Genomic DNA, 22,286 nt, shown 5'->3' with positions numbered 1-22,286 from the left:
CCAAATCTCTGGAGATCAATGAAGGGCTAGGTCTACTCAGCCGGTCCTCATTTCAAAGTAGCAATGTAGACTTGAGGATGGACTGAAGAAGAGTTCAGTGACATACACACCAACTTTGAGATTCCAGCAGAAATCCAGGCAGTCGTTAGCATGGCAATAGGAAGAGACGATTAAGGTTCTGCAGGGGCATGTGTCAAAGGATTGCATGTAAAAAGGTGACATATGAGACTTCCAAGTTTGAGTTTGGTTTATTGACTTATTGGAAAATATGAGGAGGACCGGTTTTGTTTTTTATCCCAAAGAGGTGGGGGAGGGGGGCAGGCCTTGCTATTGTTGCCCAGGCTGGACTTGAACTTCTGACCTCAAGTGATCTTCCTGGCTCAACTGCCCGAGTAGCTGAGACTACAGGCATGTGCCACTGTGTCCAGCAGAATCAGGTTTTGGTGGGAGAAACAGGAAGAAAAACCCTCTGCTTTAGATATGAAAATGTGTGGTATAAGAGAGATCTGTAAGTGGAAATGTTCAAAAGGCAACTGGAAGTATAGGACTAAAAGAGAAAAATAGAGGTCAGCACTCTGGGATTCACTCCATAAAGGAATAATGACTGAAGGTTTGGGAGTGAGGAGAGCTCAGAAAAACCACAGAAGGGTGAGATGACGTGTAAAGCGTGGGAGGAGGAAGAACCAGCAAAGCAGACAGATGGAAAAGCACAGCTGAGCAATGTCACACCTGCTGAGAAGGATGGAGAGGTAAGGGATTCAAAGACTGATGAAGACATTTTATAAAAAGCTGTTCATTTGGTTACAAGTAGTCACTGACCAACCCCAGAAGAGGAATTTCAGTTGTTGGTGCAAGAGTTGGGGCTACATCAGGTTATAAGTGATCATTAGATAAACAGTTTGGGAAGGAAAGGTAGCCAATTTAATAGACCCTCCCATAAAGCTTGCTGGTGAAAGGAAAAATTACAAATCCTTGAATAGGCAGAGGGATTTTTAAAAATTTATTTAAAAATTTGCGTACAGTCCGGGTGCGGTGGCTTACACCTGTAATCCCAGCACTTTGGGAGGCTGAGGCAGGCAGATCTCTTGAGCTCAGGAGTTTAAGACCAGCCTGGGCAACATGGCAAAGCCCTGTCTCTACTGAAAATACAAAAATTGGCCAGGTGTGGTGGCATACGCCTGTAATCCGAACTACTCAGGAGGCTGAGGCAGGAGAATTGCTTGAACCCGGGAGGCGAGGTTACAGTGAGCTGAGATAGTAGCACCACATTCCAGCCTGGGCGACAGAGCAAGACTCTGTCTCAGTAAATAAATAAAAAATAAAAAATTTGTGTACAAAAATTACTCATTTTCTTTTCGTTTGTTAGTTCTTGTTGAATGTATAGAGTAATGTAAGCACCACTGTTAAGATGATCCCAAAGAGTCCTCTGCCTCCACCCCAAATTCCCTAATGCTGCACCTTTGTAGTGAGACTCTCTTCCTACACCTAACCCCTGGCAACCACTGATCTGTTTACCATCTTCCTAGTTTTGCCTTTTCCAGAATGTCTTAAAGTGGAATCATACATTGTGTAACCTTTTTTTTTTTTTGAGACGGAGTTTTACTATTGTTGCCCAGGCTGGAGTGCAATGGCACGATCTCGGCTCACAGGAACCTCCTCTGCCTCCCGGGTTCAAGCGTTTCTCCTGCCTCAGCCTCCCAAATAGCTGGGATTACAGGCATGCACCACCACACCCGGCTAATTTTGTATTTTTGGTAGAGAAGGGGTTTCCATGAAACCCCGTCAGGCTGGTCCTGAACTCTCGACCAAAGGTGATCCACCAGCCTTGGTATCCCGAAGTGCAGGGATTAGAGGCGTGAGCCACCGTACCTGGCCCCACATTGCGTAACCTTTTGAGTCTGAATTTTTCACCTGGCATCATGTTTTTGAGATTCAGGCACACTGTTGTGCATATTAGTAGTCCCCTCCTTTTTCTTGATGAAGTAGTTTGCCATTGTATGGATGTATCATAGATGGTTTATCGAAGAACATTTGAGTTGTTCCCAGGTTTTGGCAATTATGAATAATGCTGCTGTAAACACTTACCTACAGGTTTGTGTGTGAGCGTAGTTTTCATTTATCCTCAGTAAATACCTAGGAGTAGGATTACTGATTCATGTAACTGTATGTTTAACTGTATAAGAAATGGACAAACTTTTCCAGAGCGTCTCAATGGTTTTACATTCTTACAATCAGCATATGTGAGTTCTGGTTGCCCTGCATCCTCACTCATACTTAGCATTGTTAGTTTTGTTTGTTTTTAAAACTTTAGCCATTCCACCAAGTTCTTTGAGTAAAGCAATGTAATCACCTCAAAGTAAAATAGTGCCTTTTTAATGCTAACCCATGCTCACATGAATTAAGAAAGCCTTGAGGTAGTGTTGATCCCAGAGCCCAGGTATAATATGGAGTTTGTATTTGGCTCTCATATCTTTATTCTCCCTCATTCTTTTTTCCCCATAGTATTTCTTTTATTTTTTATTTTATTATTTTTTTTAATTTTAACACACCGTTGCTGGCTTGAAGATCCATAGTATCTCTTATTTCCTGTGGAGTATACATTCTGAAGTTGATTATGGACGGAAGTGCCATTATATAGCACAGTCCCTGCCAATTCAAGTTCTCTCTTCCTCCTTAATAGTCTGTCTTCTAATCCCTTGAGATATGGCTTTCTACAACTTGGAAATAACTTGTTTTGTTGTTAGAAAGCTAGATCTGTTGGTCATATACCTTGTTTATTACCCTGATTAATTCCTTATTGGCACATTTTGTATTGTCAAACTGAATACTTACCAGTTCTCAGATACAGTGCTTTGTGAAGCCTTGATAGTCTATCATTGGACGTTTCATCACTTCCTCATGGTCTAAGGTTCCATAGGCTAAATGTTAATGGTATTTAGGCTTATTCTTTTTTTATAAAATTCAGTTTTAGTGTTTGTCTAGTTTTCTAGCAGTGATACTGTCTACCTCTTTACTATCTTAGCTCTTGTAAAACTCTGAGTTATGGTTGACATATTTAAATGGCATTTGGATTTTTCTCTTCAGTAATTATTTTCTTTAGTATCTTTTTAATTTGAGAAATAGCCTGTTGAAAAAGATCTATAAGATTTTCTTATTAGGAACCACTGTGAATTTTTTTTGTAAATATATTTTTTGAGACAGAGTCTCGCTCTGAACAGCCCAGGCTGGAGTGCAGTGGCACGATCTTGGCTCACAGCAATCTGCGCCTCCCAGGTTCAAATGATTCTCTTGCCTCAGCCTCCCGACTAGCTGGAACTACATGCGCCCACCACCATGCCTGGTTCATTTTTAGATTTTTAGTAGAGGCAGCGTTTTGCCATGTTGGCCAGGCTGGTCTCGAACTTCTGAACTCAAGTGATCTGCCCAACTCAGCCTCCTAAAGTGCTGGAATTACAGGTGTGAGCCACCACTCCCAGCCCCACTTTGAATTTTGATTTGAAGAGTAATATGTAGTATTTGACAGTAAGAATAACTGCATTCAACAGTTCTTCATCCTTGATGCTCCTTTAGGAATAGTTGTGAAAAAAAGAATCATGAGAAAGTGCCAAGGAGGATTAACACACCTGACCAGATGGTACCGATGAGCACAGGGTGTAAAACAATGCAGGGAGGAGGCTGGGAGCAGTGCACTTGGCATATGTGAGCTGCCCCTCATAGGCACTGTTAATAAATGATATATCTTTAAGTTTAGCGTATTGAGATTTGGGGTATCTTAAAATTTCTCCTTCTGTAACTTTTAAAATTAAATCCTACGAAAGCTTTCTTTTTGGAGTTGGCTTTCTGGTAAAGAGAAATGTCCTTCACTATGGCATAACCTCTGAGTATAAAACTTATTTCTCCAACACTGTTGAATGTAGAAAAGAAGTTCTCTAGGATCAGTTTAACTGTCAAGATGAAATTCTAGAAAGGAGCCCTTCGTTTAGCACCTCCACCCCTCATCATGAAGCTTGCTTGGTTGCAATAATGTGCATAATAATTGACTGTAAGTTGTGTTCCTATAGCAAAACTTTTGGCTGCTTCTCAAAATTCACATCTGGGCTTCTGGTTCTCAGAAGCTTCTGACCCAAGTCTTTGGGGTGGCAGGCATACCAGCCAGGACCTGGTTACTTAACTTCTTGCATTCCAGCTGGATTGGTTTCGATTCATGCTCCAAATTAGTCCAGTGACAGCCTTCACCACAGGCCTGGTGGATTCATTTAAATATGGGTCACTCCTTGACCCTAAGGTTATGTTGTTGAAATGATCATTGGGCCCATGTGCTGGAGTATCACTGATTCACATCATTGGCTCTCAATCTTGGCAGTGATTTAAAATCACCTGGGGACCATTTAAATATCAGGATGCCCAGGTGGCATCCAAGGTAATTATCTGAGGATCTTGCAGGATGGGAGTCAGGTGGCAGTGTTTTTAAAACTCCCCAGATGGTCTGGTGTGCAATCAGTGCTGAGAACTACTGATTCAGAGCCATTTCCTATTGTATTCCTTCCATTTGACCGTTGTGGTGGGTGATGTCAAGTGTGCGCACCTTGCTTATGGAAACCACATGGAAAATCATAATGGCAATTGCCCTAAATCTAGTGAGTTTATTCAAGTTATCTCTTATTTTTGCCCCAGGACTTTTTTTGAAGGAAATACAGATGTGAATACAGGTATGAGTACAATTGAATAGCTAAATATGCACACATATACTCAGTGTCCACATGTATGCACATTTCTGTATGAATATGTGCAGTGAGACAAAAGACCATTCAACTTTCTTGTTTTCGACTTTGCTTAGCTCTCACACTGCCTTCCTCTCCATCCTGCCCCTTAAAACCAGGAAAGGTTAAATTGGGGTAGATATTTAAGTCTTTCGTAGAAAATTATACATTTTTCCCGGAGATCTTTCTAGTGACCCCTGACCTCTCATCACCAGGTCGCTGGCTCTGGAGGCTGGAGCTTGTTTCTTCTGTCTATAAATAGTTGACCCAAGTATGACCTTCTCCCTTCCGTGTGACCAGATGCTAATACCCTTCAGGCTAATCTTTCTTTCTTTCACCTCTCTTCTTTCTCACCGCATGCTGCTGTGCCCAAGGCCCAGCTGGTAACCTCTGCGGTTTTTACTATGCATTTTTTTCTTAGCAGGATTATTCAACGTGTGCTTTGATTATCACCTAAAATTATCTCTGGCTCTACACACTGAAATGTGTACAGACACTTCTGGTTTTTGTTTTTGAGACAGGGCCTTGCTCTGTCGCCCAAGTTGGAATGCAGTGGCGCAGTCATGACTCACTACATCCTTGACCTCCTGGTCTCAAGCAGTTCTCCTACATCAGCCTGCCGAGTACCTGAGACTATGGGTGCATGCCACCATGACTGGCTAATTTAATTTTTTGTAGAGATGAGTTTTCTCTATGTTGCCCAGGCAGGTTTCAAACTCCTGGACACAAGCAATCCTCCTGCCTCAGCCTCCAAAAGTGCTGAAATTATAGGCATGAGCCACCACACCCAGCTTACAGGCACTTCTGAGTTGCGTTCATGCCTGCTCCTGAGGTTTTGTGCCATCTTTTGTGATTTGAAGCTTGTTCTGGGAGGGCTTACCTTTGGCAGTATGATTTCCTTTCATTTTCTCCTCTTTGCAGCTAGTGTGTTTCTAACTGTGAAGTCCAAGGCCAAAATGAAAAGGTCAGTAGGGGATGTTGGATGGGACTGATCCCTAAAAAAGAGTATCTTTGATTTCTCTTTAAGATTATTCGGAAACTGAGCATGTGTGAGGCTGTGAGGTTTGAAGCTCAAAACTAGCACTAATTATGTAGGGGTAATTGTAACCTACTATTTTGTGCAAGGTCTCTGGAGTCTGGCTGCCTGTGTTCCAATCTCAGCTCCACCATTTGGCACCTGTGGGATCTTGGGCCTGTCATGTAAGTATTCTCTTCCTCAGTGTCTTCCTTTTTAAAATGGGATATTGGTAATACCGTCACAGGGCTTAAATGAGTTAATACTGAAGTTCTTAGAGCAGTGCTTGACACAGCATAAGCACCAAGTGTTTGTTATAATTCTTGTCATGATTACTGAAGATTAGTATTGCATTACTGTGAAACGATGGGCATACCCTGGCATGCTAAGTTTCTTCCTTAAGCCATTTTTTTATTTATCACAGTAGGCTCTCCATAATGAAGGCATCAGAATGTAATGATGATTCAGACCTCATTGTAGCTATGTGATCACATTGTCATAGGCTTGGCGCTGGGATCAAAGGCATCATTAAAGCACTTTGGATGATAGTTTTTACCTGTCAAATGTTCCAGGAGGTTACTGTACACTGGCCTGTGAGACCCTTAGATTGTTATGTGATCATGCTAAATACCTGTAAAAGCCCTTCCTGGTTTTGTTTTTTTTTTTTTTTTTGAGACGGAGTTTCACTCTTGTCGCCCAGGCTGGAGTGCAATGGTGCGATCTCGGCTCACTGCAACCTCTGCCTTCCAGGTTCAAGTGATTCTCCTGCCTCAGCCTCCTGAGTAGATGGAATTACAGGCATCCGCCACCATGCCCAGCTAATTTTTGTATTTTTAGTAGGCGGGGTTTCACTATGTTGCTCAAGTTGGTCCTGAATTCTTGACCTCAGGTGATCCACCCACCTTGGCCTCCCAAATTGCTAGGATTACAGATTTGAGTCACTGTGTCCGGCCTTGGCTTATTTTTATGGAATCCAAGTGTTTTTTTAATGGCTATATCATAGTTCTAATTTTTTTTTTTTTTTTTTGAGACAGAGTTTTGCTCTGCTGACTCTGTCACCCAGGCTAGAGGGCAGAGGCACCATCATGGCTCACTGCATCTTTGACATCTGGGCTCCAACGACCCTCCCATCTCAGCCCCCTGAGGTAGCTGGGACTACAGGTACATGCCACTATGCCAGGCACCAGCTAATTTTTTTCTCTCTCTCTCTTTTTGTAGAGACTGGATTTTGCTATATTGCTCAGGCTGGTTTCGAACTCTTGGGCTCAAGCGATCCTCCTGCCTCAGCTTCTCAAAGTGCTGGGATTACAGGCGTGAGCCCCCGCGCCTGGCCCATAGTTCTAAATTTTAAGTCCTTTGCTAAAATATTGCCACAGAGGTATGTTGCTTTAAGCCATAGAGAGATGGACCTCCTAACACCCATTCTGACTGTAAACAAGGCACTAGCACCATGTTGACTATGCTTCTCTACCAGGAAAATAGAGGAAACATACAACTTGCCTTTCACGAGATGTTCATGAGAAGCAGGAGGCAGTTTGGGTTTCTTCAAGCAAAGTACATACATGAAATAGAAAATATCAGTAAGTTGTCTTATTAAAGTCATAAATTTTAGAAGAAACTTTCGTAAGTTGCAGAAGACCATTTACAAGGTGTATCCTGGGTGTGGTGTGTGGGCATGTATGTGAGGCACATTTCTCGCTAAGAAAATGATACCTTGTTCAATTTGGAATTTAAATTTTTATATCTTTTAAAAAATTTCGGCCAGGCATGGTGGCTCACACCTGTAATCGCAGCACTTTGGGAGGTCGAGGCAGGTGCATCACCTGAGGTTGGGAGTTCAAGACTAGCCTGACCAACGTGGAGAAACTCCCATCTCTACTAAAAACACAAAATTAGCCGGTTGTGATGGCACATGCCTGTAATCCCAGCTACTCGGGAGGCTGAGGCAGGAGAATCGCTTGAACCCAGGAGGTGGAGGGTGTGGTGAGCCGAGATCATGCCACTGCACTCCAGCCTGGGTGACAAAAGTGAAACTCCATCTCAAAAAAACAAATAAAAATAAAAATTATTTAATTTCATAACTTCATAAATCTGAAAATACGTCACTTCCTCAGATGGGTCCTGGGTTGAGATTCTCCCAACAATGCCCCCAAATTGTCTTTTTGTGTCCAGTAGCCACTGTGGAAATTGATTAAACAAGTGTTCCTGATGGCATCTTTGAAATATTAAAATGTGTTATTCAGTAAAAATAAAACTGAATTATTATTGAAATAAGTTTTGTACAGATTTACTTAACACTAGGAATAAACCCATCCCAATATCTTGGTGAAGATGCCCTCCCTTTGTATATAAAAAGTTACATCCATATGCTTTGTGCAGTGACTGTATAAGGCCCAGATAGAGTATAAATAGAAGAGATGTCTCAACAATTGAAAGAAAGTATGGAAATAAATTGAGAAGTGGGAAGCTACATTTAGTCTAGAAGACCTGTGAGACTCAAATGACTTTGGATAGAAAAACCCCATAATCTTATACTCCAGTGAAGCTTCACAGGGAAGAGCCCTAGGTTGGCATTTCAGATTCAATCCTCGGTATCCCAGCTGTGTCTAAAATGGACAGATTTGAGCATGTCATTTCTTCAACTTATTTACAAACTGATCAGGTCCAACATCTATCTGCTGCTCGCTGAGAACAGCATCAAGGTTAAAAAAAAAAAGGAGTTCCAATCATCAACCAACTGTGCAACACAAATCTAAACCATATATGTGATGAGACCCACATGTAATTGTGAGAGTGTTGCAGGACTCATTAATGACACCCACAGTAGCAAGCAAGTCTTCAAGAAGGCTTTGGAGGAGAGAAGGCCTATGTATGAAATGCCAGAAGGAAGGGGCAGAAGGTTCAGAATTAGGACTCTGGTTATGGAGTTCAGACACCTGTGAATTGGGCATTCTGAACCCCTTGTACAATGTGCAAAGCTGATTTTTTCTTACATAGCACAGTGTTGCTTTCTATTACAGATGTCCCTATCTGGAAACATGTTCATTCAACACTTTGCAGATTTGCAGTTATTTTCAAAACAGCTTTTGTTATACAAACCTCCCTCTTTTTGTTGTAAACATTGTCTTTTTCCAGTGCGCTGGATAAAGTCTGTCTCTGGGCAGTAAAGGGACATGGCTACTGCTTATTTCAGGAACTTAGGGGCAAGTGTCTTCATGCCTGTGGAAACAGGAGCCAGCTAGAAGTATTTCTAGCAAAAAATTTAAGAGAAAGGAGAGTTTTTTTAATTATGATTTTGATTTCTTTACTGCAACATTGCAGGTGTCTGGAGTATAGCCATTACACTTTATGAAAAAGGCAAAATGCTCATTTGGGGTGTTTTAGGAAGTTTGCCAAAAGGCTCTTTTGTCATTATAATCCTTCCTAAGCTGCCATCCATGGGTTTAGGTTATGTTATGGATATGAAAATGAAAGGGTTTGAGAGATGAAGTAGGTGTCTCCTGAGTGCTTACCAACCTGTTAATCTTTTTGAGATGTTAATGTTTTCATATAGAGCCCCCTAAAATCTTGATGGCTCTAGGTCAGTCAAGCCTAAGATAAGATGTATTTGTCAAAAAAACAAAACAAAAAAAACCTTACTGGATTGCTAGTAACATCTACTTCTTGGAAATTAATACTTCATATTTTTAAAAAAATTATTGATGCATTAGGAATATTTTTTGCTTAGCAGTTACAAATTTTAAGAGCTTCTAAGCTTGTTACTCAATCTTAAATATACTTATATCTTTATAATTTAGCTTAAAGGCTTTTGCTGTTCTGGTTGGTTACTGACAATTCTCAGTGTGACATTCACTGAAGGAAAATGTACCAAGCCTCTAACTTACTCACCACAATTATATAATTTGGCATTTCTTTTAGGTGCTTCCTTCCTCTAGATTAGTTTCAGAACTGTGCTGGAGAATTGTATGTAATTTTTTTTCTTTTGTCAGAATTGGTGTGTTAGGCCTTTTTTGTGTCACTTAAACACCTGAGGCTAGGCAATTTATAAAGAAAAAAGGTTTAATTGGCTCAAAGATTTGCAGGCTGTACAAGCATGGCACTGACATCTGCTCGGCTTCTGCTGAGGGTCCCAGGAAGCCTACAATCATTGTGGAAGGTGAAGCGGGAGCAGGCACATTCACATGGCAAGAGAGTGGGGTAAGGGGAGGTCCCAGACTTTTAAACAACCAGACCTTATGTAAACTAACTGAGGGAGAACTACTCATCACCACAGGGATGGCGCTAAACCATTCATGAAGGATGCACCCCCATGATCCAGTCATCTCTCACCAGGCCCCACCTCCAACATTGGGGGTTACATTTCAACATGAGATTTGGAGGACACAAACATCCAAACTGTATCAGTTGGTTTCAGTTAATAAATAAACCAAAAAATAAAGTTGAGTGCCTCAAACCTTCATACACTTTTCTCATGAAAAGCATTTTATCCAACTCTCTCTCCACCCCCCATGTACGTATCTATATACTTTAGTTTCTACTGATTGAGAAAGTGGGGTTACTTCATTATAATAGAGACGGACTTTTTTGTAATCTATATATCTGTACTTTCTGAATCATTTAATGTTCAGATGAACAGACTGCTTGGTTCTCATTAAAAGGGTTTATTTGATAATGCTCTTAAGCTCACCAGTACTTGATTCTCAAAGGGTGATCATTAGTGAAAATAAAGAGGGATTTAATAAGTCTAAGATATCCTGACCCCAACTGTAGGAACATTATATTAATAGAGCGTTACGGTATTGGAAAATTATCTGAGTAAATAGTAGCCATCCTCTTCAGTGAAGATTGTGATCATTGATACATAAACCTTTGACTTTTGAATGCATGCTTTCATTCGCAGCATGTTGACTTGAATGTGGGAATGTAGTATCTTAATCTGTCTGAGGTCACTGACTGAGAGGTAATTTTAAGTGTCAACTGGGCTCAGCTGTGGTACCCAAACATCAGCTGTTGCTGGGAAGGTATTTTGTAACTATGATTAACATTTGTAATCAGTTGACTTTAAGTGAAGGGGATTATCCTGGCTATGGGTGGGCCAAACCCAATCAGGTGAAGACCTAGGAAAGAAGAAGGAGGGGAAAGTCTGCCTTAAACCTGTGACATGGAAATCCTGCTTGAGTTTCGAGCCTGCCAGCCTGCTGCACACATTTCACACTTGTTAGCCCCCACAGTGGCAGCAGCCATTATTCCTTAAAATAAGTATATGCAATATATTTCTCTCCAGAGAAATAGCCAAAAATACTATTGGTTCTATTTCCCTGGAAGAACCCTCACTGATACACTGACACTCAGGAAGAAAATTAACAGTTTTTACCTGGAATCATACAAATCATTTTAATTATTTAAGAGATAAAATTTAAAAATTAATATTTCCTGATTTTTTTAAGGTAAAAACAGGATATTAAACTCGCAGTTAAAAAAATGGATGTCTTTTAATTTCAGGAGGTTTTAGGAGAAAGAAATGGAAAGAGTGGCAAAGTAGCAAAGGATGGTGATACAATTTAGATATGGTTTCTTGTTGAAATATGACATCCAATGTTGGAGGTGGACCTAATGGGTTATGTTTGGGTCATGGGAGCCAATTTTATGAATGGCTTGGTACTCTTCTCATGGTAATGAGTGAGTTCTCATTGGAGAGCTGGTTGTTTAAAAGAGCCTGATGTCTCTCTGGTTCCTTGTCTTGCCATGGCTCCTTCTGTAAGCGTCCTGAGCCCTCAACAGAAGCAAATACCAGCACTGTGCCCCTTGTACAGTCTGCAGAACTGTGAGTCAAAATAAAATTTTTCTTTATAAATTATCCAGTCTCAGGTATTTATAGCAACACAAAGCAGACTAACACAGATGGGACTGAGGAGAAGTCTTAAAACATTCTGAAATGAATGTTCTTCACCTGTCCAATGCTTTGCTGTCCTAAAGACTTAGTGTATAACTATCCTTAAAATGCCCATAAGGTCATACACTGAATTGGTTTGCTGTTCTTTAGTATCGTTCTTCATTCACAAACTTTTAGATTTCATCTCTCAAGTCACATAGCTATAGGGATCCACCTATAACAAATTGGTTCATTGAGGGGAAAACTCTCTTGTTCATCTTTATCAGTAGGTTCTTTTTGTTGTTGTTGTTTTAGACGGAGTTTGGCTCTTGTTGCCCATGCTGGAGGGCAATGGCGCGATCTCTGCTCACTGCAACCTCCGCCTCCTGGGTTCAAGCGATTCTCCTGCCTCAGCCTCCCAAATAGCTGAGATTACAGGCATGCGCCACCATGCCCGGCTAATTTTGTATTTTTAGTAGAGATGGGGGTTCTCCATGTTGGTCAGGCTGGTCCTGAACTCCCGACCTCAGGTGATCCACCCGCCTTGGCCTCCCAAAGTGCTGGGATTACAGGTGTGTGTATCAGTAGGTTTTCATTACATTGTGGGTGAGAGAATGTGGGAGGTCTGGAAGCTGCAGGTGCAGAGATCAGAGTAGTGTGGCCCTCTTCTTTTTTTTTTTTTTTTTTTTTTTTAATTGAGACGGAGTCTCGCACTGTCACCCAGGCTGGAGTGCAGTGATGCAATCTCGGCTCACTGCAAGCTCCGCCTCCTGGGTTCACACCATTCTCCTGCCTCAGCCTCCCAAGTAGCTGGGACTACAGGCGCGTACCACCACGCCCAGCTAATTTTTTAAAATATATTTTTAGTAGAGATGAGGTTTCGCCATGTTAGCCAGGATGGTCTTGATCTCCTGCCTCGTGATTCGCCTGCCTAGGCCTCCCAAAGTGCTGGGATTACAGGTGTGAGCCACTGCGCCCGGCCAGTGTGGCCCTCTTCTAACCCAAACATCTGGTGAAGGTTCAGTTGTTTCTGTGATTTAGCATTTAAGGCTAAATCCTCTGGGCCATCAGTTGAATAAGTAAAATAATGAAACGCAGAGTTGCTTACAAAATGAAGCCATGTGAGTAAGTAAATGCACAGGTACAGCAAAGGAAAGCGCTTTATCTCAGCCTTGCTTTTTCCCTCTGCCTGAGTGTTCTCTCTTGGCTATATAACTTGACTTTCCATTTGCATCAAGTCATGGAGTCTCAGGATCAGAAGAAGCTCTAGAGATTAAAAAAAAAATTCCAACTTGTGAACAGTGCATTAATCCAACATCATCATCCCAGATCAGTGTTTGCGCACAGCTATCTTCAATGTCAAGAAACATAACTTTTTACATTTTGGTAACTTCCAGTCACTGTTACCAGTTTTCTCTTCCAGAACTAAATTTACACTTCCACTAAAAGTGTAAATTCTTCCATATGTTAACCTTTAATTATGTTATTTTATTCCTCTGGAGTCTTGTCTTATTTTCTCCTATGTTATGTCTCCTATGTTATGGCCTAGAATATTTATGATAAGTCCTGGGTCACTCTCTTCTGAATGTGTTCTCATTTATCATCCTATTTCAAATATCTTGCGAGTACCATGTGGTATGAGGACCAGAAAACAGAGAACGCTTGTCTTCTATTAGGCACGCTGGTGTCTGCTGATTCCGCTGTGATACTGTTAGGGTTTTTACTTCCTCAGTGTGCTGATGATGTTTAGTGAGCTTGTTGTCCAAGTGCTCTCCTTGTTTCTGGTGCAGCTTGGGTAGGTCTTCATTTTATACCTGTCCAGTTGAACTTTTTTTAAATATAAAAAGAGATGTTCCTGTTTATTCCTACTGAATTAATAAGAATATAGCCTGTTCAGTAGGAATAAACTGAATAGGCTGTATCCTCAGTATAGCTCATTATTTCATTCTTTGAGATCATTTTGGACCTTAGTCTATCTATCTCTTAGTTTTCTTTTATATATGGATATAAAGCACTTGTCATATTAATCTTTAATAAAAACATTAACTACCTTTCTTTCCATTGCCCACTTCTCCATCTTTCATCTGGACTATTGCAGGAGCTTGGTATTCACGTTCAAGCCTATGGATAAGTTTTTCACACTGCTAGAGGGATGTCTGTTAAAAAACACAAACATGATTGATTCTCATAGTCCTGTTTTATGTCTATCCCTATGGCCACCATTTAATCCCTTTTCTCCACTTGGACGAAGTAGTTACATAACTAGTCTCTGTCCCATCTCTCTTTCTCACTGCAAGTTCATCCTGGCCTGTCTGGATCACACATTTAGCTGTCAATACCCTTCAGTGGCTCCCCACTGCCTCTGTTTGGTGAAAACATTATGCCTTTGGCTCTGTATCCCCTCTGATGGCATGCCCCAAAGCACCCCATCTGGCATCTTTGACATGATTTTACTACTCCTAAAGCAAAGCAAGGCAAGGAACCATAGTTTCATTTTCTTATCTTTCTAATGGTGTGGCTCAACAATAAAACTAAACACTAAATTAAACTGCTCACAGACCCTCAGTGAATTAGGTAACTTACAGAAACACAGTCCAGGCATCTGTATGAATCTTCTGTTGAACTCAGAGATTGATTTCTTCGCCTCATGTGGAATCTATAAAACTGGATTTCTTAGCCTAATTATCGTGAGAGGAGAGGATATCTTTGCACCTTTAACTTTTATCAAGTAATTCGGAAGTTCATGTGGTGCACATTAATTAAGTAGTATCAATGAGAGTAATGAATACGAGGGCTGAGAGGCACTCTAATATGTGCTGGGTTAAGGTTTAATGTGGCATTTCACACCTAGTGTTTAGAAAAGGGTTTTAAAGCTTAGTTTCCACACCTCACATTTGTATAAATGAATCCCTAGAGTTTGAAATTTGTTTATGATAGAGCAGACGTGGGAAAATGGACTCTGTAGGCGCCATGAAGTGTTTTGCAGTGAAGATTTATAGAAATGTTATAAAAGGCACCACAGGGACCTTGTACTTCTGGCTGATGGCATCACCACTACTAGGGTAGTATTTACTGTTTTTCTTATATGCCCGTTAACAAAAAGTGGTCAGATAAAGAAGATCAAAGCAAATCTGCCTTTTCCTTTCAAAGGGTTGATACTTCTTTGTGCAGTATTTCTTTATCCAGCCTCTTTGACGCTATGCATGATGCTGCAAGATGGCAGAATGTTGTGCCTTTATCTTCACAAAAGCCATCAGTAAGTGGCGTAATTCTAGGAAACTCTGAGGCCGCCCTTTAACTTTAAAAATAGAGTGGCAAAGAACCAAATGGGAACCTTTGTTCCTTAGTGGTTGTTTGATTCCATGTCAACCTGTGTTGGCTTTGTCATTTTCAAAATCATGCATAGGTTTTAAGTTGCATAAAAATATTGTTAAAACTCCTGCTAGAAGTAAATTGCAGTTTATCTTGGGGAGATGCATTAAATACTTAAAAGATTACTGAAGTCCGGGAGTTTTGAAGAATTAACCATCTCCTTGAATGCAGAAATGTGGAAAAGAATTTTGGAACTTCTGGACCCTGATGAAAAGTAAATAACTTATACATACGTGGAACTTGTAATTTACTGGTGACAGACCATTCAATCCGCAGTAATAATTTCTGTTTTCAGCTCTAGCCCTTGAATAGTACAAATTAGGCTCTTTTTTCTGTCAATAATGTTTTCGTAAAGCTCACTGAGCTTTTAGAAAGGAAATTTTAGATTTGTTTCTCACTGGTTAAGCAGATTTCTTGGATTCATTCATGGAGTGTGCTGTTTTCCAACTTTATGGTCACAGGAGTCTAGGAAGCATAAATGTGAACAGAAAGCGGACTCTATGTGTGTGTATGTGTATGCATGTGACTACATGTTAGTCTTTTATATAACGTTGTGATAGCTAGGCCCAACTCATGAGCTTAGTTCCCCATGATCAGCAGGTTTGACTCTGTTTCATATTCATCCAACTCACAGGTTGGGCATAGGCCAGAGATGCCAACCAGCCAGGGTAGGAGGACAAAGAGACATAAATTTATTGTGGACTAAGCGGGTGGGGCCTGCAGTTGCTCTGGGGCCTGTGGGACTGTTTTAATTATAGTAGCTGAGTGGTAGTGTTTTTACCCATACATGTGAATACATTTTAAAATTATACCACAGAATATTTTTACGCAATGTAAAGCCGATCTAGTTGTAAAATCAACCCTGTTGCACGAGGCAGTGTCTAATTTCTCTCAAATTTGTACAAAGTCTCTATTAATACAACATTTGTCACTTTAATGATTTAAACAAAGTAATTGCAAAACCTGACTGACTATTGGAGAGCTGCATGCCCACTTCCCATGGGGACTGATTCAAAAGCCTCTATATCTGCATGTGATGTGCAAGGATACTTGTACCACATCTAATTGAAAATGCTCCTTAGTGCTGGAGAAGAGTTCAGGGGGCTGGGTGCGGTGGCTCATACCTATAATCCCAGCACTTTGAGAGGCCGAGGTGGGTGGATCACCTGAGGTCAGGAGTCAAAGACCAGCCTGGCCAACACAGTGAAACCCCATCTCTACTAAAAATACAAAAAAAATTTAGCCGGGCTTGGTGGTGGGCGCCTGTAATCACAGCTACTCAGGAGGCTGAGGCAGGAGAATCACTTGAACCCGGGAGGCAGAGGTTGCAGTGAGCCGAGATTGTGCCACTGCACTCCAACCTGGCAACAGCGAGACTCCGTCTCAAAAGAGTTCAGGAATTCAGAGTAGTGTTTATTTTACTTTGGCAGATATTTAAATTTAAGGTCTCACCATACCCCTTTCCGTATTTGCCTTTGTTTTGGATCAGAACATAAAAGGGAATTGGGAGAAGATGGTACTCACATCCCCACAGGGGCCAAGCCACAGTATTCCTGGAATTCCCCAAGAGCTAACCCTATATCCATTAAAGTTTGGGTGTGAACATTTAAGAAACTAATCTCAAATGAATTTAGTCTTAAGTGAAAAATGTGTCCTTTATAAGGGGAGGAAGAAAATCCTTTATTATTATTATTTGATCTGTGGTATTTGCTTTTTTGTGACAGTGATGCAGCTAGTTGATGTTGGAGTCAGGATTTACAAGACAGCAGGATGGGAGCATCTTGACTCGGTGGAGATGATCTGTCAGTTATTAGAGCAGCAGCTAGCTTTATTTGGAAAGTGTAAGCTGTATTTGAGTGACAAACATTTCTAAATGAAATTAGTCATTTGCTTAAGACATAGATTTTCATTTTCTTTACCAAAAGGTAATTTCAAGTATGCTTATTTTATATGTGGGGTTTTTTTGTTATTCTTTTGCTTTTTTGTTTTGTTATGCTTTTGCTCTTGTACATACTGACCTGATTCTCTTGAAATAGAGGAAAGAAGTTAATGTGGATTTGAAAATATTTTCATTTCACAAATAGTATGATATTGATGTATATTACACCTATGTTTATTGATCATCTGATTAAAGAAAAATAATAGGAAATAACAAATGTCTCATTCAAGAATAAAAGTTTATAAATATAGAAAATTATGGAAGTATGTTACATTTACAATTTGTATTCATTTTTTTATTTCTTAATAAGATCTTGAATATTGGAGGCATGCCTCCTCCCTTTCCTTCCATCTCCACATAAGTTGGAGAGAGATCTAGGATTCAAAAACATCTGGGTCAAGCATTCGTCATCAGGAGAAGCACTGGACTAGGAGGAAGGTGGTCTAAATTTTAATTGTAGACTTGGCGCCAACTAACATTTGACCTAGGCAAGGAATTTCATTCACTTCATGAGATTTGGCTTCCTCGCATGTAAAATGATGCTAACTCCCTTATTTTCTCAGGCCCATTCAGCTCCAAAACTCCATTCTCTTTTATTCCAAAGACCCACTGCACAGATTGACACAATTTAAAATAAACTCTAAAACTGAAATTTCCTGCGTTTCTTCATGCCAGAGATCTAATAAATACATGTGAACTTAATTAAATCCACCAGCCTGTGGAGGGAAAGAGTTCTGAAGATTCATTTATTTTTTTCAGCATGTGTTTGCTCGCCATTTAGTACATCCCCCAGCACCACGCTGGACAGTAAGAGTAGATACAAAGAAGTACTTCCTGATAGCGTTGATAGTTGAACTGGAAACACCTTGAAAATAATTACAAAGCAAAAAATGGACTAGTTACAGCAAACTATTATAAAGTATAATAATAGTTGGTATTTATTAAGCACTTCAAGTTGCTGGCACCACACTCATTTAATCCTCACCCTAATCCCATAAGGTAAATGATAGTCATCACCCCAGTTTTACAGAGAAAATGGAGGCACCGAGAGAGTTAAGTGATTTGTCCAAAGTTACTGTTTCACACAAGAGATTTAGAGAGGATATTTTACTTGCCTTAGACGCCCTTGGGTCCTCTCTTGGATAAGTAGGTTTAAGTACTGAGAAAAAGTAAGGGAGTAATTTGGGAGTGGGAGGATTACTTTTGACTTGCTAAGCAGACTTGATTTTTATTAAAACGCAAAAGCAACAAATTTTTTTCCCTAATTTGGGAGTTGGCGTGTTTTAATGTCATTTATTGTAAATTTTTTTTGGAGACAGCATACATTTTAAGCAGTCTAGAAGTGAAGAGTCTTAAAGTGAGATAGCTTATTTCAGGAGAAAACAATAATCACATGATTCTGTGCTTTGAAGAAAACGATCCAGAAAGAACTAAAATTGGGTCAAGTGTTGAGCATTGCTCAGCACCGCTGGTAGTGACTGCCCAGAGCAGTGGGGACTGAGGGTGGGGGGTGTGCTGGGTGTAATAGAGGCAGGTGTTTCTCCTTTGGAGAATTCCCAAGTATAGGTTCTGTCCTTGAAACTTGAGTTGCAGAGGAGACACTCCACATTGTGATCTCTGATGGGAGCCAGCATAATTCTTCTCTTGCCTGTCTTCACTGGAGGGTTTCAGGGACATGGCACTGGTGGCCCTCGTGACCGGTGCTGCCAACCCTGTTTTTATACATGCTCTGGGGTGGTATGAATATCAGGAAAGTAAAGGGAGCTGCTCTGTGGGTACTAGCCATGCCTTCATTCATCCAGGGGCTTGCAAACATTGTTACGATAGACAACCTGGCCCAGAAAAGAAGAAAAAGCCTTTCTTCCTCAGGCCTCTCTCTCCATACTGAGGAGTCTACTGCTGCTTGTGCAAGCAAAACTCTTTCTCCTCCCATCCTGCTGCTCTGCCGCTGAGAGGAAGAGGGAGCTGCCCAGCGGCCTCACGCAGTAACCCTCTGCTGGTGAGTTCCCAGAACCCAGCATCCTGCAAGCTGCCGCTTCTCAGCTGGGGAGATGGAGCTGCTCTCCGCCCTCCTTGATTAGAATATGTCAGGGTTGTCAGGGCAACTGTTAACGGCAGCGTATCATATTTTCCCCTGTCTGCTGTGGGCTGAATATTTTACTGTGCGGTAGCAGGAAGAAGACTGGGAAAAGGTGCTGCAGCAGGAAGAAGCTGATTGAACAGGTTAGGCAGTGGTGGGAGGCATCAGACCCTGCGTGTCTTTAGTAGGGCTTTTCTGGAAAGTGTGTGTGTGTGTGTGTGTGTGTGTGTGTGTGTGTGTGTGTGTGTGCGCGCGTGCGCGCGCGCGCATGCATGCCCCCGAGCAATCACCAGCGCATGTGCCTGTCGGGGAGTCAGTGGGAGGGGGCTGGTAGGGGAGGTGGGGAAGCTGCTGCTAGGTGAGGGGAACTGCAGGGGCTCAGTTGCCAAGTGGCTGGTACTATCTGTCAGCTGTTTGCAAACTGTTTACCCATAGGGGATCTATTACAAGTGCTCAAATGAACAGGCAGCTTAGGAACTAGCAGCTTCCTGGGAGCTGCAATTACATAAGCATATATTTTTAATATAATAATAATTAAAAAAAAAAAAAAAAAACAAGTAGCAGCGGTATGCCTGGATCAGCTACAGCTCTCCGACACGAGAGACTGAAGAAGACCAATGCAAGGCCAATTCCCCTTGGTTTATTCACCATTAATGAGGAAGACGAACAGCAAAAGAATGGAAATTCCAGAAGACCAAAAGGTATGCATTAGCTCCATCCTTTGGTCGGAGCCAGATCCAGCCCTTGTCTCTCACACTGCCTATAGAACATTTTATAAACTGTGCTGCTCGTGCATGCTCCGGGGAGTGCTTGTGACCTCCTAGCACGGTTTGCTGGTAGTGTTTATACCCTCTGTAGGGCTGTGTATGCATGAAATGGGAAACAGTTTTTGTAGATTTGGTATATTTCAGATCAGTTGCCTTTTTTGACTTAAGCTACTTTCTTGGCCTAGAGATCTTTAATTTTTCCCATGCTCACTTCAACAGTGACCAGTCACTCTGTCCTCATCAAGAGGAGAAAATACTGAGTTATCAAGGTTTAAATGAACATCTCCCCACCTTCCTTAGGTGCCTCAGATAATTTTTGCTTACTTTAATGAAGTGAGTTTCTGCTTTAAAGGGATGAGTTAAAGTGACTCAAGAGTGCAACCTTTTCTAGGCAAAGGATCAAAATGTCACTTCTCTTTCTATACTAAAATGCCGAGAGTAAAGAGGGGCACAGCAAACATTGAGGGCAAATGTGGAGGGTGAAGCTAGGGAGCAGGGAGCAGATTGTGAGGTTGTATAACTTCTGATGATAACTTTGTCACTGAATGCGTGTATGGCAGTTGAAACGCACAGGGTAGAGAAAAGGGAAGTCTGACCCTTGTGTTGTTCTTTCACCGTATGAAAGGTAGCAGCAGCTTGCCAGCTTCTTGAGGGCCTATGTACTGCATCATCGTCAGCATTGTCTCACAGCTGCCCTCCCAGGGCTGTAATTATCAGCCAGAGACAGCAACATCAGGCATTTTTGAAAAAGGGGTTTTAAGGCCTTTGTTTTATGTTTTCCAGCATCCTAAGTCTTGCTTCCCCTTCCCCAAAATATATAAGCTGTTCTTAAACAGATGGGTTATGAGTTTTCTTGCTTTTATGTGCTGATTAAATTTTAGCATGCACTTAAATTATTCTGTCACTGAGATATCAAATTTTCTTCTGTGATGCAGAGAGGTAGCGTCACAAAGTAGAAAGCAAATATTTAAGCAATGATAAAGTGAAGAGTGTTAAATGGAATCCAGTGTCTGAGGACTCCTGGTTTTCTTCTTGAATCTTGGTTCTTGAATGAATCTTTCTTTGCTTTTCTTAAATGTAATTGAAACTGTCTACATTAAATCCAAAAGCATATTACTTCATTTTTATGAGACTGTACACAGGAAAGTTCTAATAAGTAGAATCTTACTACTGTAGTTGACTTTTATTTACTATCAGACCAGGCTCCTGTCTGAGAACCAAATGACCTCAGAATTCAAATGATGCTATGACTGGAAGGTGACTTAATGTGATTCTTTTATTTGCCTGTGAATTAGATCGTTGAACCAGAGTGTGTTGCTCTGGATGAAAACTAAGGACTTTAAATTTTTAGCGGCAAATCATTTTGCCTCTGAAAAGTTGGTAACTTTTAAAATTAATGTGGATTTGTTGAATTGTTCCCATGGGGTATTTTTGAAAACATTCTTGATTATGGTACTTTTCCTTGCATATCTTCAGCAGTAACTTAGGATAACCATCCATTTTATTCTTAATAATTTTCTTTTCTTTTCGAGGTGGAGTCTTGCTTTGTTGCCCAGGCTGGAGTGCAGTGGCGCAATCTGAGCTCACTGCAACGTCTGCCTTCCAGGTTCAAGCAATTCTCCTGCCTCAGCCTCCCGAGTAGCTGGGATTACAGGCACCCGCCACCACGCCCAGCTAATTTTTTTTGTATTTTTAGTGGAGACGGGGTTTTGCCATTATTGGACAGGCTGGTCTCAAACTCCTGACCTTGTGATCCTCCCACCTCGGCCTCCCAAAGTGCTGGGATTACAGACGTGAGCCACCGCACCCTGTCCTCTTCTTAATAATTTTCTTGAATACCTCTTCCTGTCTCCTGTTGTTGTTTTTGTTCAGTTGCCTTTTAGTATTTTTTTTTAAAAGGAAGAGAAAGGGGAAGAAAGAAGATGCTTCTAAAAACCTATTTATTTTTGGCAATTTATGTAGTTTCTTGGATGAGAGAGACTTAATCAGGGAGTTCCTGACCCCCTACCATTTTTCTTTCTATCCCTACCCACAGTGGTGGGGAGGGCAAAGAGGGGTATTGGAGGAAGACTGAGAAAAACAATCCTGTGCTGATAAGGATGTCCAAACTTTTTGTGGATCATCAATTGTCTCTGTGACACATTCAATAAAATAACCAGATAACCCTGGGTATCTCTAATTATGCTCAATGAATAAAATTATTGGCTTTGACTGAATTTTTCATTGGGTCCATCTTAACAATAGGAATATTCACTTTGTAGTCCAGCTTTGTTCCATGGAAAATGATGGAAATGTTCTGTATATGCACTGTCTAATACAATAGCCATTAGCCACAGCTGCAGAGCTTGAAATACAGCTAGTGCAACTGAGAAACAAAATTTTAGTTAAATAGCCACATGTGACTACCTTATTGGACAACACAGTTCTAGTCTGTAGAGCTGTTACGTTCTGAATTTGTGTCTTCTCTGGTTTGTTTGTCCT

General features: G+C 41.0%; 1 protein-coding gene across 19 annotated transcripts in view; it reads left to right on the top strand.

Moving 5' to 3' along the window:
- Positions 1–22,286, top strand: part of MAP7 (microtubule associated protein 7) — a 211,693-nt gene that overhangs the window by 5,661 nt on the left and 183,746 nt on the right. For 4 of the 19 annotated variants that reach the window (XM_073022516.1, XM_073022513.1, XM_073022507.1 and 1 more), the window contains exons 1-2: positions 18,967–19,181; positions 19,600–19,739. The exons of 5 other annotated variants lie outside the window; for them this stretch is intronic. In XM_073022516.1, coding sequence (XP_072878617.1) covers positions 19,607–19,739 — 133 coding nt within the window. In that variant the 5' untranslated portion in view covers positions 18,967–19,181; positions 19,600–19,606. Of the gene's footprint in view, positions 1–18,966; positions 19,740–22,286 lie in introns of those variants that run through there. 10 more of the 19 variants (XM_073022517.1, XM_073022514.1, XM_073022508.1 and 7 more) reach the window with 6 other exon arrangements.

This window comes from Chlorocebus sabaeus, chromosome 13 (genome assembly GCF_047675955.1).
Source record: "Chlorocebus sabaeus isolate Y175 chromosome 13, mChlSab1.0.hap1, whole genome shotgun sequence".
In the NCBI taxonomy this organism is placed as follows: Eukaryota; Metazoa; Chordata; class Mammalia; order Primates; family Cercopithecidae; genus Chlorocebus; species Chlorocebus sabaeus.
Note: the sequence above shows the minus strand (reverse complement) of the source record. Positions and strands in the feature narration are given on the sequence as shown.